The sequence below is a fragment of the Cervus elaphus genome, chromosome 14, assembly GCF_910594005.1.
Source record: "Cervus elaphus chromosome 14, mCerEla1.1, whole genome shotgun sequence".
NCBI classification, from domain to species: domain Eukaryota; kingdom Metazoa; phylum Chordata; class Mammalia; order Artiodactyla; family Cervidae; genus Cervus; species Cervus elaphus.
The window spans coordinates 59,500,201-59,515,647 of NC_057828.1; the positions used below are offsets into that span (position 1 = coordinate 59,500,201).

Consider the following 15,447-nt stretch of genomic DNA (forward strand, 5'->3'; position numbering starts at 1 on the left):
ATAATGGCTCAACAAACCAGTATTCATGTCAATTATTATATGGCCAGGGGATGACACACCTCATGTCCACCTATCTCAAAAATGCATATTGTGGAAGAGCAGCCTGGTGAAACTCCTTCAGGCTTAAGGTGTTTCTTTTATCTGATTAGAAGCTAACAGGCAATGGCTCAGCTAGTAAAGAATCCGCCTGCAATGGGAGACCTCAGTCCGATCCCTGGGTTGGGAAGATTCCCTGGAGGAGGGAAAGGCTACCCACTCCAATATTCTGGCCTGGAGAATTCCATGAACTGTGTAGTCCATGGGGTCGCAAAGAGTTGGACAAGACTGAGTGACTTTCACTTTCACTTTCAACAGACATAAAACACCTTGTTAAAAACTAGCAAGCAGGCACTCTTTCTGTCCCCTTCTGATGTTTATTTCAGAAGTTTTTCCAGTCTCTGTTATACTTTAATAAAACTTTGCTACACAAAAGGCTCCAAGTAGTCAAGCCTCGTCTCTGACCCCAAATCAAAATCCTCTCTTCCGGAGGTCACGAATCCCGGCATAACACACAGCTCACAGCAGCAAACTTTCAGTAGCACAATCATTACCCTTATTTGACAATACTGTTTTCTAACATGTTATCAGATTTTACTTTTCTCTTGCTGCTTCTTGAGAGACGGTGATTCGGTACCTCCGTTTGCAGATGGATCATTCACAGTGGGGTTTCCACAAACTATTATGTGTAAAATAAGCTACAAGGATATGCTGTACACCATGGGGAATATGGCCAATATCTCATAATAGCTGTAAATGGAGTATACCCTTTGAAATTGAATCACTGTATTATATATTTAGAACTTATATAATATTATATAACAACTAGACTTCAGTAATTAAAAAAAAAATCTTAGTATCAGAAACAGATTTATCAAGTGATTTACCCTTGCTATTTAGCTATTGACATTACTCTTCAAGATCTGGTGCTTGAAGAGCTCTTCATAGTCTTATTAATAGTCTCAAGGATGCCCACAGAACAAGCTCTCACTGGGGGACTGCCTAGATCAGTCTCTGTCCTAACTGCTGGGCACAGAAAGAAGAGAGTTCGGCCTGGAACCTCTCCAGGAGAAGGAATGGGAATGGGAATTGTCAACATCAAATATCAGTGTCCCAAGATGGGAGCTAGAAGTTGCAGTGGGTGCCCAGAGGGGAGAGTGCTGGTCATCCAGAGGAGTGAGGCTAAGTACCATTGCAGAGGATACACTTGCATGGGTTTGAGGGATGAATAGGAGCTTGCTAAACAAAGAAGCTTGGAAAGTCGACTTAGCAGGAGAGAGAACAGCATGTTTCATGGAACTGTGTGATGGGCAGGACGTTTTTGTGAAGTGGTGATTTGTTATTGTGATGGGAACATAAAATTCATGAAGAAACTGAAGGAGGTAAGGCTAAAGCTCTTCTCTGAAGGATCTTGGGTCATGAGCAGGAATTTAGGTGTATCTCCATAGGTGTTGGAGAGCCAGGAGGCGTTACATTTCATGTGACCCTTACATGTGTGATTAAAAAGTAGAGCGTTAAAACATAAGACCACATGTAGCTAGTAAGTTTACTGTGAAAACTGCTGTTTGTTTTACTCAGGGGAATGCAAGGAGCCTCTGGCTGACTTACTGAGAGTCAGCATAGAAGCTGTTTTATGCTGAAAGATTCAGATGGTAATTATTTTGTGTTGACCATTGCTGGGATAGAAGCCCTCTTTCATCTCCACAGGCCTCCTTTATGACTTAGTTAAATTCTTCTGCTTCATAACCTTGAGATTTTCATGTCACTCTGAATTTTGCAAAGGTGAGGTCTATACAAGAAGAGAGTGAGTTGCAAAAGAGTTGTGTTCCCAGTTACCCCCTAGGGCCTCCATACCCACTGTCACTTCCCTGCCCCCAAAGGTCTTCTGAATTTTGTTATCCCAGTTCATCTGACCTATTCTTCCCATTTCTACCCCCTGCATTGTGTTCGCAGGGTCCTGGGCAGCGTGTGTGGTGCCTGCACTGAAGATGGGACGTTCCGTCAGTATGTGCACACAGCTTCCTCCCGGCGCGTGTGTGACTCCTCAGGTTACTGGACTCCAGAGGAGGCTGTGGGTAAAGGACCATGGCTTTTTCATTTACACCTCGGTGGCCACTGAGAATGCGGGTGGAGGTTAAGGGTGAAGTGATGGCAGTGAGAATAAGGTAGTATGTGTGTGTGTGTGTGTGTGTGTGCATGTGTGTGTGCGTGTGTGTGTGTGTGTGTGTGTGGTTTGCTGGAAACCTCCAGGGGTCTGGAAGTGACTCTGGCTGGGATCTTTGTGTGGATGGCCCACCTGTGATTAAGGTGGTGATGGCTGTGCTGAATCAGAGGACAGCACGGAGGACAGAGGGAGGGAGAACTCTGGGGACGACTTCAGGATAAGCTGGCTCAGGCACGTCATGTTACTTGCGCCGCCAGCCCACGGAACAGCCTTGCCACAGGATGATGTAAGCTGATCTCGTCCCCCCCAATCAGGGAACACTCATGCACACTTGCTGAGCCAGCCCGGGTGGGGGTGGGGTGGACTAGGTGTTCCAAACTCATCGTTCTCATCTGTGCTCTTTTATGAGTGTGTTAACCTCTGGTGCTGGTTGTGCTTTGGATGTGATCTAAGCTAGGCTCTGGGAGGGGGAAAATGTTTTTAGCTGTCTCCTTTCCTGTCCCTCCCCCCGACTTCTCAGTTACATATTCACTCACATACGTATATCAGTGTCTCACAACAAATTAGAGTATGAATGCTATCCCAATTCAAGTCCCAAATATGCTGTTGACATGAGTTGCAGCATCTTCTGATGAATGGCTTGACTTCTTCCATCATCACTGTCCTATTTGGTCCATCAAACCATCGTGTTTACCTAGTCATCATCTTCTCTTTTTCTTTTATTACGATTGTGAAAACAACTCATAGTCATCATCTTCTCTTTTTCTTTTATTATGATTGTAAAAACAACTCAGTCAGATGTGTTGGACATGGTTCTATTTGAGTTAGTTTGCAGTCTTGACTCTGATATGAAAAAAAGGAGAACGTTGGTCTAAGAGTCTACCATGTCCCCTTAGGCTCCCAGTTACTCAAACAACAGGAGCCTGAAGGAGGAATCTGGAGAGAGACAGTTGACCTGACTGATCGTATAGAACTTTTTTCAAATGAGTTTTCAGGGAAGAATGGAAAGTGACTATAAAATTTACATTGGCACTGCATAGGACTCATTTAGAGATTGGCATTTCATAAAAGGCCATTCTTGTGGCAAACAGTTTGTCCTGTGCTAGTGTTTTAATGCCTATTTGACTGTCTGGCCCTGTACTTTTTCCTTTTTAATTCTTGGAAAAATTTAAAGTTATCTGGTAGAGGTGAAAGGAATTAGAATTTCTGGGTTCTAACTCTTGTATTGTGTCTCCAGGCAAACCAAATTAGCTTTTAGGGCCTCCACTCCGTCTTTTCACATGAGATCATAATAACAACTTTCTGACAGATAGTGCTACTGTTGAGGAGTTGGCTTCCAAGGGCCTGCAGTCTGCTAGTATTTGGGGATGACTATTGGAAAATACTGCTGGGAAATACTGGTATTCCTTTGTTTTGAACAGGTGAAGAATCAAGTCATATTTTAAATATATAAAATGAATTGACTCCCTAGCAGAACATACACAAACACATATAATTAGAGATATGATCAAAATGTATTTAATGACACATTGGACAGTTATTGATCACCAACTACATTCTGAGTGCTATGAAGAATAGAAAATCGAACCAGACATATTCACTGCCTAAATATCATCTTTTTGGAGAGAACTTCCCTGGCTGTATGATCTAAAATAGCCCCCAGTATCACCCCATCATTCTCTAGTCCTTTTTCCTCCTTTATCTTTCTTCAGAGAGGACATTACCACTTGGAATTATACCTCTTTATTTACTGTTGCACCTATCACCTATGGTAAGATATATGTGGTCAGTACCTTTATCTTGGTCATTACTCAATCTCTGATACCTAGATTAGTGCTAGATGTAAAAGAGATATACAGCCAATTTGTATTGAGTTAATGAATGAATGAATGGATTCACAATATAGGGAAAAAACAATAGGGGTCAAAAGATGTAACACACACACACATGCACACACACACATTTGAACTTATTTCCTCTGGGATTTGGAGTATTGGTTTCCAAATCCTGAAGGGCTAAATCATTCTATTTTTGCACATATAGTTTGCAGATATTTCTATGAAACATCATACAGCTCTTCTATACTAAGTAAGTGAAAGTGAAAGTGAAGGTCGCTCAGTTGTGTCCGACTCTTTTTGACCCTGTGCACTATACAGTCCATGGAATTCTCCAGGCCAGAATACTGGAGCGGGTAGCCTTTCCCTTCTCCAGGGGATCTTCCCAACCCAGGGATCAAACCCATATCTCCCACATTGCAGGCAGATTCTTTACCAGCTGAGCCACCAAGGATTAGTAAGTAAGGCAGGGGTTAAATAGTCCTTATTTTATACATGAGGACACTGAGGCTTAGAGAGACTGGCCACAGTCACACAGATAATGCACAGCACCAAGCAGAGCCTAACTATGGTTTTTTAATTTAGCAGTTTTCTTTTAATTCCGCTGTGTGATATAAAAGGAAACCACCTTGTATATAGATTATTTCCACAGAGATGACCTTAATATGTTAGTGATATTTTATTTTTCACCTTTGCATTTTTGGCTCCCGGGCTACTGAATCTCCTTTTTCTTCTACTCAAGAAAAGTGTTTCTATTTCCCACAAGCAGTTTTCTGATCTCCTGACTTACACATATCTGAATGAAAGGAAGTTTCAGTGTCTGGCTTTAAAGTTTGACTTACAGTCCTCTGGAAGGCTTGTTAAGGTATGATCTTAGGGAATCAAATTTTTGTGAAGAGCCTAGTCAAACAGGGTAGCAACAGCCTGAAACAAACATTGGCCTTATTAATAAAACAGGGCTTCAGAAGCATTACTTTATCATAAATTATTAATAAACTAAGTACAAATAATTCTCCTTGGCTCAAGGATTCTGTTTTTAATTTTTTTTTAAAGTTTTAAATTTATTTATTTATTTATTTTTGGCTGGGCTGGGTCTTCACTGCTGCATGTGGGATTTCTCTAGTTGCAGCGAGCAGGGGCTACTCTTCGTTGTGGTGCTCAGGCTTCTCATTGCAGTGGCTTCTCTTGTTGCAGAGCTTGGTTCTAGAGCGTGGGCTGAGTAGCTGCGGCTCATGGGTTTAGTCGTGCCACAGCATATGGAATCTTCCCCAGCCAGGGATTGAACCTGTGTCCCTGCATTGGCAGGCAGACTCTTAAGCCCTAGACCACCAGGGAAGTCCTGCTCAAGGATTCTTTGGGGCTTACCTTATCTCCACCAGCCTCATGTTTCCACTTAGGATCGGGGTCACTCCATTCTCAGTACCATGCTGGGTTTCTCTTGTTAAAGGGCACCAGATAGAGGTGATTCGGAGCATAATGCTTTAGAATTGTTAGAGCTTTATCTTCAGTAAGGGCTTCCTAGATGGCTCAAGGGGTAAAGAATCCACCTGCCCAAAAAAGGAGCTGCTGGAGACACAGGTTCAATCCCTGGATCAGGAAGATTCCCTGGAGGAGGAAATGGCAATCCACTCCAGTATTATTGCGGGGAAAATCCCCCAAGCTACTAAGCTGACAAGTTCCTATGAGAATATGCTCAAAGTTCTCTTCTTCTTCATTTTCTCTCCTGACTATTGATAGGGGTGACTCACCTTCAGATTTTTATTGGTGGTTTCTGAGGCATCTTTCTTTCTGCCCATCTCCCTCAGGCCCTCCAGACGTGGATCAACCTTGCGAGCCAAGCTTGCAGGCCTGGAGTCCCGAGCTCCACTTATACCACATGAACATGACGGTCCCCTGCCCTGCGGAAGGCTGTAGCCTGGAGCTGCTCTTTCAGCACCCGGTCCAAGCTGACACTCTCACCCTATGGGTCACCTACCTCTCCATGGACTCCTCCCCGGCGCTCTTTGACACGGAGATCTTGCTGGAACACCAGAAGTCTGTGCACCTGGGCCCTTTGGACACTTTCTGTGATGTACCGCTCACTATCAAACTGCATGTTGATGGGAAGGTCGTGGGGGTGAAAGTCTACACCTTTGATGAGCGGATGGAGATTGATGCAGCTCTCCTGACTTCTCAGCCCCACAGTCCGTTGTGTTCTGGCTGCAGGCCTGTGAGGTACCAGGTTCTCCGCGAGCCCCCATTTGCCAGCCGCTTGCCTGTGGTGGTGATGCATCCTCACCGGAAGTTCACAGACATGTGAGTTGGGCAGCAGGGCTTTCTAAACCATGGGGCCTCCTGAGGCTTAGGGAGTGGATTTTACTTCCTTTTTCTTTGTTGTGTTTTTGTTTTATTTTACATTCCAACATGCCCTTATTTGGAGAAACATTCAGACCCTCGGAGGGGATTTTATTCTAAAGTGACGTCTCTGAGATGAACAAAAATATTTCCCAGAAAAGGGAAAGTGGATGTCCTGATTGATGATGTCATCATTATGATTCTAGACAAAAGAGGTCCATGAATGATATGTTGGTCTCCCCTAGTGGCTCAGATGGTAAAGAATCCACCTGCAGTGCAGGAGACCTGGGTTCAATCCCTGGGTGAGGAAGATCCTCTGGAGAAGGACATGGCAACCCACTTTAGTATTCTTGCCTAGAGAATCCCTAGGACAGAGGAGCCTTGCAGGCTATAGTGCACAGATTGCAAAGAGTCAGATGCAACATGCATGCATGTTTCAGTTGGGCTGAAAGTAATTGCCAGAAATAAGTTGATCAGAGCCAGATACTCCTATCTGGTGACACCATCTAATTTTTTATCTTTGCTGCAACTTTTAAATAATCTGCCACAGCTCCTATATCATTTAAAGGTTATAGTCACCTCTTCCACAGCTAAGTAGAGAAGCCAAGGGTTCCTGAAACACTATACTTTTATGACTTTCATTTTTCATTCCTCCCTTATTTCCTCCCTCCCTCCTCTCTTTCCTTCTCTTTCTCTTTCTTCTGTTCTTCCTACATTTAGTGAGTTCTTAAATGTTCCTGGCACTGTGAGCTCAGTGCAGGGGATACAGACTAAGATAAGATCATTGGCTTAGAGTTCAAGAGTAGGAGGCTGGTATCTCCAAAAGCAAATTTTCCTCACCTCATAATTTTTTCAGAGGCTGCCCTGAGGGCAGAACTCTGGGTAAAACAAAAGTTTTAACAGAGGTGCTGTATTGGTTAGTTTTTGCCACATTAGAAATCATCACAAAACATAGTGGTTTAAAACAACAAACACATTTCTCATGGTTCTGTGTGTTGGCTGGGTGCACTCATCTGGACCAGCTTGACTGAGGCTACATGGCCCCAGATGACCTCATGCACACATGAGGCTCAAGGAAGATGCTGGCCTGGCTGGGAGGAGGAAGTTCTCTTTCCACATCTCTCCTTTACTGGGAGGCTTTGCCTGGGTTTGTCCTCATGGTGCTTTGCCGTGGTCAATCGCTTCAGCCATATCTGACTCTTTGCAGCCCAATGGACTATAGACCACCAGGTTCCTCTGTCCATGGGATTCTCCAGGCAAGATTACTAGAGTGGGTTACCATTTCCTCCTCCTGGGGATCTTCCCCATCCAGGGATGGAACCTACATCTCTTATATCTCCTGCATTGGTGGGCAGCTTCTTTACCATTCATGCCACCCGGGAAGTCCTTATGGTGGTAGAAGGCTTTCCAGAATCAGGAAGGGCAAGTCCCCAAATTCTCATACTTTTCAGGCCTCTGCTTATACCACTCATGATACCATTTAACTAGCCAAAACAGGTCACAAAGAATTTCAGATTCTGGAGGTGACAAAATTGATTCTATCTCTTAATGAGAGAAACAGTAAAGTCACATCGCAGAAGGGCATACACCTGGGATGGGAAGAATTTGTGGCCACTTTTCAGTCTGCCATAGCTACAAATGAGTCAAGAAAAATGTTCACCTTGAATTTTACTGCATTTTTCTTCCCATACTTGCTCTCTGAACTAGAACTAGAGGATAGTGAAATAGTCAAAAAGCTCATGCAAATGGGAGGATAGATCATGGGACAGGTCTGAAAAGAAAAAAAATGTTATTTGGGGGGACTTTCTTTAGTAAGCCAATTAAAATGATATTTGTTACCTTTTAAAATAATTTATTATTGTTATTTTTGTTACATTTAGTAAGTCAAGTTTTGTGTTGCCTCATCATGATTTTCAAAACATGAGCTATTTAATGATATTTGTTATCTAACTTGACATACTCGCATTCTCACACATACGCTGACACAAAAAACATTTAAGGATAATCATATTCTATTTTATAGATGAGAGAACTAAGACTAACTCTAATTTTGTTGAACAGAGCTAGCAAGTGGCAAACTCAGGATTAAAATCCAATTTTCTGACTGAATCTCATTTTGGTTCTTTAGTAACACATTACTTTTACAAACTCAGCTCATTGAAATTGGGGCTACCTGCTGCTGAGTTTTCTCCCCAAGAAGCGTAAACACGTCCTGATGCTTCTTTCCAATCCTTTCCCAGCTAGAGATCAGCGTAAGACTTTTATGCATGGCTGGATGAGAAGTCAGACAGAAACCTCCCTGTGAAAGGGAAGCCATCAGAATTGATTAAGATATAAAACTTGTTTTGCTTTTGAAATACCTGGCACTCTTATGAAAAGAGTGCTTCCCTGTAGAAAACTAATTTGGAAATTTCAAAGTCTTTAATATTTAGGTGTCTTTCCTATTAAAATCACTAAAAACCAGTACAGAGATGTTTAAAGGTGTTTTTGAAACCCCACGACATTTCCTGTTTGCTGCTTGCAGCATCAAGCAAAAGAGTAGAAGCTTTGTGGTTGAGTTGAAGAGTGTGTTAAAGAAGAGAGGGCTTTGGTAGGACATCTGTGGGTACCACTTGTGGGAGAACCAATAGCCCTTTGAGATCCTATTCTCCTAAGTCACTCCCATTCTAGCATGGCTCTAGTGGTACTTTTCCAAATAGGGCAAGCATTGGATAAAAGCTAAGTTGAAGGCAGAATTCATCTTTGGAATCAGCAGCTCTACTCCAACCCCCACACCACTGGCCCTTAGCCCTTTCCCCCTTGCAAATGTTCAGTCTCTCACATTCTCCACTTGATCAGTGCTCTTGGGTTCTAGATAGTCTGATAAACTCCTTCCATCTTTGGTGCCAATTGATAAAACTCCATTCCTGGTTTATATGTATTTTGGAGCCGGGGAGTCATTTAATGCATTTCCAGTGGTGGAATTTTTTGCATCCCTAAAATAAGGATGGAAGATTTCCTCATCTCCTCTAGGAGAAAGGTGCTTTTCCTCATAAGAATTCAGTCTCCTCAAGACAAGAATTCTCTTGAGAGACAAGAAAACTGATTCACGGACCCAAGAAGGGCCTTGCTGAGCCCAAACTCTGAAGCATTCATCTTCAGCTTTACAATCATTTCAGTGATACAGAGGGGCCTCCCAGGTGGTGCTAGTGGTAAAGAACCCACCTGCCAATGTAGGAGACATGAGACGCAGGTCTGATCCCTGGGTCAGGAAGATCCCCTGGAGGAGGACACAACAACCCACTCCAGTATTCTTGCCTGGAGAATTCCATGGACAGAGGAGCCTGGCGGGCTATGGTCCATAGGGTCGCAAAGAGGTGGACATGACTGAAGCAACTTAGCATGTACGCACACATGCAGTGATATAGCAGACTAGGTTTTCAAAGTTGGTGGTTTTGTGTGTGTGTGTTTATGTAACATGGTAAAGATATGCTCGAAATACCATCCTCCTCGATTGTGTAGGACTGTTAGCTGGTTCAGCGTTCACTCAGCAACCACGTACATTCGCTACGTAGAAGGTACTGGGAATACAGAGATGAATATGGTTTCAAATGCTCTGTAAGACTATATGCCCTGCTCTTGGTTTCAAACAACATGGCATATGTTTAACATTTATATTCCCTGTAATATTTATTCAAAATTCCTGCACACCATCTAAAAAAGACCCAGGGCCTGCTCCACTTCCTGGATATATGGTTACGGCCCGTTGGTTTCCACAGGGAGGTCACGCCTGGGCAGATGTACCGGTACCAAGTTCAAGCTGCAGCTGGATCAGAACTGGGAGAAGCTTCACCTCCTCTGAGCCACATCCATGGAGCTCCTTACTGTGGAGATGGGAAGGTTGCAAGGTGAGGACCGCGTGCCTTGGACTGGGTGACAGAGGATGTCCCGCCTTGCTCAGACCATGAGGGTTCGCCTTGAGACTGGTTTGGGAGGGGAAAGGGCCAAGGCACTGTGTGATTCTGGTATTGAACAAAATCTGAGACCTGGTTGTGATCTTGAGGGGTCATTCACATCTCTACATAGTTAAGGATGGACCCACTTTAATTTAGTACCAGGATATTGGGGCTGATTCTGTGGGGGTTTTCTTCAGGTTTCAGAGAACAAGTGCTGGGCAGTGATTCAGGGAAGGAATTCATGGTGGAGAAAGTTATTGCCAAATGATGCTAAAAGAGGATGTGAGGGTATCTTTTAGATCAGTTGCCTGTCTTATGACCCAAGGAAAATCACTATAGCTTTATGAGCTTCAGTTGCTCATTTGATCCCTGGAAGACCTCATTGCAATGCAATTTACAGCTATTCTATAAAATCACCAAGGTAAAAATGAAATCACTCCTTTGATTTCTTAACATACCACCTTCCTTTTCCTGTTGCCCTTTAGTTAGTTAGTTATTTCAGTCTCTCAGTTGTGTCTGACTCTTTGTGACCCCATGGACTGTAGTATGTCAAGCTTCCCTGTCCATCACCAACTTCCTGAGCTTGCTCAGACTCATTTCCATAAAGTCAGTGATGCCATCCAACCATCTCATCCTCTGTCATCCCCTTCTCCCCCTACCTTCAATCTTTCCCAGCATCAGGGTCTTTTCCAATGAGTCAGTTCTTCACATCAGGTGGTCAAAGTATTGGAGCTTCAGCTTTAGCGTCAGTCCTTCCATAGAGTATTCAGGACGGATTTTCTTTAGGATTGACTGATTTGATCTTCTTGCAGTCCAAGAGATTCCCAGGAGTCTTCTCCAACACTGCAGTTCAAAAGCATCAATTCTTCAGTGCTCAGCTTTCTTTATGGTCTTTCTCTATACCCTTTAGTGATATCAACCTAGTTCATTCTGATTTGCCAGGCACTTGCCAAAATTTGTCACTGAATACTCCCATGTTCCAGTGACCATCCTATATTAACCTATTCTAAATGCTCAGCTCACCTAATATGTTGTTTATATAAAGCTGCTAGGAGTAAAAGACTGGAAGCCCAGGTACTATAATTTGTCTTAGAGTCTGTATCCTAGTAAGATGGCTTGTTTTTAGCTTTCCAGATCAAGTAAAAATATCTTGTATCTTGAAGGCCTAATTGAAAGCAATCTATAGCCTTTCTTGGGGTTTTATCCCATTGTTTAGTAATTACTAAATATTGTCTGTCTTCTCAATCTTCTAAGATTCTTAAGCTTTAGTGTAAGTCTACTCCTTTTCATAGTAGTATAAACACCAAATAGTCCCAGACTTCAGAAATACATCCAGGAGACTGAGATCACTTTATTACCCAAACCTTGCTAGTTTGCTGCCACCTTCTGCCTCAGTCTCAGCTTATCCTTTCTCCCCCTCCATCTCAATTAAATATCTCCCTGTGAAACCATTAGGTGACATTTCAGGGGCTCAGAAGAGCTCCAGTACCATAGTCCTTTATGTCTCAGCAAAGAAAAGAATTCAGCAAGAGGCAAAGTGATAGATAAGAAGTAATTTATTAGATTAGGACGCTTGTGAGATTTACAAGCTGGTGAGGGTCAGTGGCAGGGGGCAGTGGTGGTAAAGGTTCTCAACCAGAGAACTTACTGGGCTACAGTTTTATAATCAAAGGAAAAGTGGGGAGGGGGAGAAGAACTTCTTTGTCTTTCTTGAGTAGACGTCACGCTTCCATCAACTCCTCCTCCTGGTTGAGCAGGGGAGTTTTCTTCTCCCTACTTGTTCAAACTAGGTCTGCAAAGTATTGTTTTTCATGTGTGCAGAGGGCATGTCCTAGGGATAATTAACTTACTGAGCTCACTGGGCAGGATGTGGGTCTCATGACAACACTTATTTGATCGTTTGGGGGCAATGTCTCGTGCTTCTGTTGCATGATTTTGTTGCTAAGCAAGCCAGCTTGGTTTTGTGGTTAAGTAAACCTGCTCTACTGAGTAATCATTAACTTACAGGGGTCACCCATATTTTTATACATACAATCCCCTAGTGGGATTAACTATTTAAACATCCAACTTTGTCCCTACTTTGAGCTTCTGTGGTGGCTTAGACAGTAGAGCGTCTGTCTGCAATGTGGGAAGCCTGGGTTTGATCCCTGGATCAGGAAGATCTGGAGAAGGAAATGGCAACCCACCCCAGTAGTCTTGCCTGGAAAATTCCATGGATGGAGGAGCCTGGAGGGCTACAGTCCATGGGGTCGCAAAGAGTTGGACACGACTGAGTGACTTCACTTTCGCTTTTGTCCCTATCACCTAGGGATGACTCATCTGTGCACAGAACAAATCTGGTTGTTGTTGATGTTTTCCATGGCTACCTCATTTTAAACCTGCTACCCACTGATTAAGGCGTCTGCAGGACTAGGTGACCATTACCACCCAAACAAAGCCCTCCTTGAACAAAACAGTTGATCTTATGTTGTAGCATCTCCTACAGCAGTCCTCCAATGAAGGTTCTGATGTCCCAGGATGCCACATCTGCCTGGGGCTCTGGGGCTGAACAAGATAAGGGCCGTCTTCCTAGTCTGACATTGTACATTCTAGCCTGGGCTTTGAAACAGCTTCATCTGTAGTGACACCTGCTTGGCTCCTGGGCTTCCCAAAGCTCCTTATCAAATGTTCCTTTAAACTGTGCCTATATCGCCTCTGTATAGAGTGTCATACTTTGTGCTTGCGACATTGGAAGGCCCTGCCTGCCAATGCAGGAGACATGGTTCATGGGTTCATGGGAGATCATGGGATCCCTGATCTGGGAAGATCCCATATGCCTCAGAGCAACTAAGCCCATGTGCCACAACTATTGAGCCTGTGCTCTGGATCCTGGGAGCTGCAACTACTGAAGCCCTCACACCCTAGACCCTGTGCTGTACAATGAGAGAAGCCATTGCAATGAGAAACCCACACACCACAACCAGAGAGGAGCCCCTGCTCCCTGAAACTAGAGAAAAGCCGGCACAGCAACCAAAACTAACTAAATAAATGTTTTTTAAAATGATGTTAACTAAAAGAGAAAAATCATTTTATGTATACAAGTGTGTATGTTTGTATATCAGAATGTATACTTTTACCTTGTAGGAACCTGGGAGAAGAGTGTGATGATGGAGACCTTTTGAATGGAGACGGCTGCTCAAGGGCATGTGAATTAGAGGAAGGTTTCAACTGTGTAGGTAAGTTTAGGAGCACCTGCCCAGGCTTATGTCCTATGTTTGGAGAAGTCTCCGATTCTTGTGAGCTCTTGATATCTGGCAGTGTGTAATTTAGTGGTAATAACAATAACATTTGCTATGTCTGTTGTGTGCCTGGCACTAACTGTTTCACATATATTATCCTGTTTAATCCCTACAATAAATATAAGGAGACTAAACAGAGTCACAGAGAGCTTAAATAACTTGCTTTCTCTTACACAACTGGCAGTGATGAAGTCAGGATTTGAACCAGGGAAGCAAATCCACATGTTAAACTGCTAAGTTACCCAGCCTCCTAGATTAATGTTACCAAAGATTGCCCTTGGGTCCTCACGTCTAACATCAGACTGTCAGCCAAGTAGCACAATCACAGATTCAACATAAAAATTATGGTGGGACATGTTTTAAGCCAAAGAGAGTACAAGATATCTCTTGGTGTCTGTGTTTAGTAGATAAGATTATGAAGAGTGATACACAGCATTTCTTAATCCTGAAAAGTCACTGATACTAAGTTATTGCTAGCTGCCATTGACTCTAGACTCTTGCCACACAGGAAGGCCCTCCAGAACACTTTTCCTGACTATGATTAAAGCCATCAACAGGATTCTTTGCAGATTATTTTTTCATTCCTATGAGCATGCAAGTTTAGTTGCTCAGTCAGGTCCAACTCTTTGTGACCCCATGGACTGTCGCCCGCCAGGCTCCTCTGTCCATGGAATTCTCCAGGAACATTGGAGTGGGTAGCCTTTCCCTTCTCCAGGGGATCTTCCTGACCCGGGGATCGAATCTGGGTCTCCTGCATTGCAGGCAGATTCTTTACCATCTGAGCCATCAGGAAAGCCCTCCTATGTGCATTCAGTTCAGTTCAGTAGCTCAGTCGTGCCTGACTGTTTGTGACCCCATGAACCACAGCACACCAAATCTTTTTTTTTTTTCCAGTGGGTTTTGTCATACATTGATATGAATCAGCCATGGATTTACATGTATTCCCAATCCCTATCCCCCCTCCCACCTCCCTCTCCACCCGATTCCTCTGGGTCTTCCCAGTGCACCAGGCCGGAGCACTTGTCTCATGCATCCCACCTGGGCTGGTGATCTGTTTCACCATAAATAGTATACATGCTGTTCTTTTGAAATATCCCACCCTCACATTCTCCCACAAAGTTCAAAAGTCTGTTCTGTATTTCTGTGTCTCTTTTTCTGTTTTGCATATAGGGTTGTCGTTATCACCTTTCTAAATTCCATATATATGTGTTAGTATGCTGTAATGTTCTTTATCTTTCTGGCTTACTTCACTCTGTATAATGGGCTCCAGCTTCATCCATCTCATTAGGACTGGTTCAAATGAATTCTTTTTAATGGCTGAGTAATATTCCATGGTGTATATGTACCACAGCTTCCTTATCCATTCATCTGCTGATGGGCATCTAGGTTGCTTCCATGTCCTGGCTATTATAAACAGTGCTGCGATGAACATTGGGGTGCACGTATCTCTTTCAGATCTGGTTTCCTCAGTGTGTATGCCCAGAAGTGGGATTGCTGGGTCATATGGCAGTTCTATTTCCAGTTTTTTAAGAAATCTCCACACTGTTTTCCATAGCGGCTGTACTAGTTTGCATTCCCACCAACAGTGTAAGAGGGTTCCCTTTTCTCCACACCCTCTCCAGCATTTATTGCTTGTAGACTTTTGGATAGCAGCCATCCTGACTGGCGTGTAATGGTACCTCATTGTGGTTTTGATTTGCATTTCTCTAATAATGAGCACAGCACACCAAATCTATGTGCATACATTGAAGTAATTCTGTGGAACATATTTACTCATCAAAGTTATTTTCAAAAGCAGTGCATTTAACAATATTTTAATGTTTCTAAATTTCAAGACAAAGTTGGATGTGATCATAATTATGTAT

General features: G+C 43.3%; 1 protein-coding gene across 1 annotated transcript in view; it reads left to right on the top strand.

Annotated features, from left to right (window-relative positions):
- Positions 1 to 15,447, top strand: part of PAPPA2 (pappalysin 2) — a 294,324-nt gene that overhangs the window by 134,231 nt on the left and 144,646 nt on the right. Inside the window, exons 7-10 of the mRNA XM_043923373.1 lie at positions 1,990 to 2,111; positions 5,841 to 6,330; positions 10,128 to 10,256; positions 13,428 to 13,519. Coding sequence (XP_043779308.1) covers positions 1,990 to 2,111; positions 5,841 to 6,330; positions 10,128 to 10,256; positions 13,428 to 13,519 — 833 coding nt within the window. The remainder of the gene's footprint in view (positions 1 to 1,989; positions 2,112 to 5,840; positions 6,331 to 10,127; positions 10,257 to 13,427; positions 13,520 to 15,447) is intronic.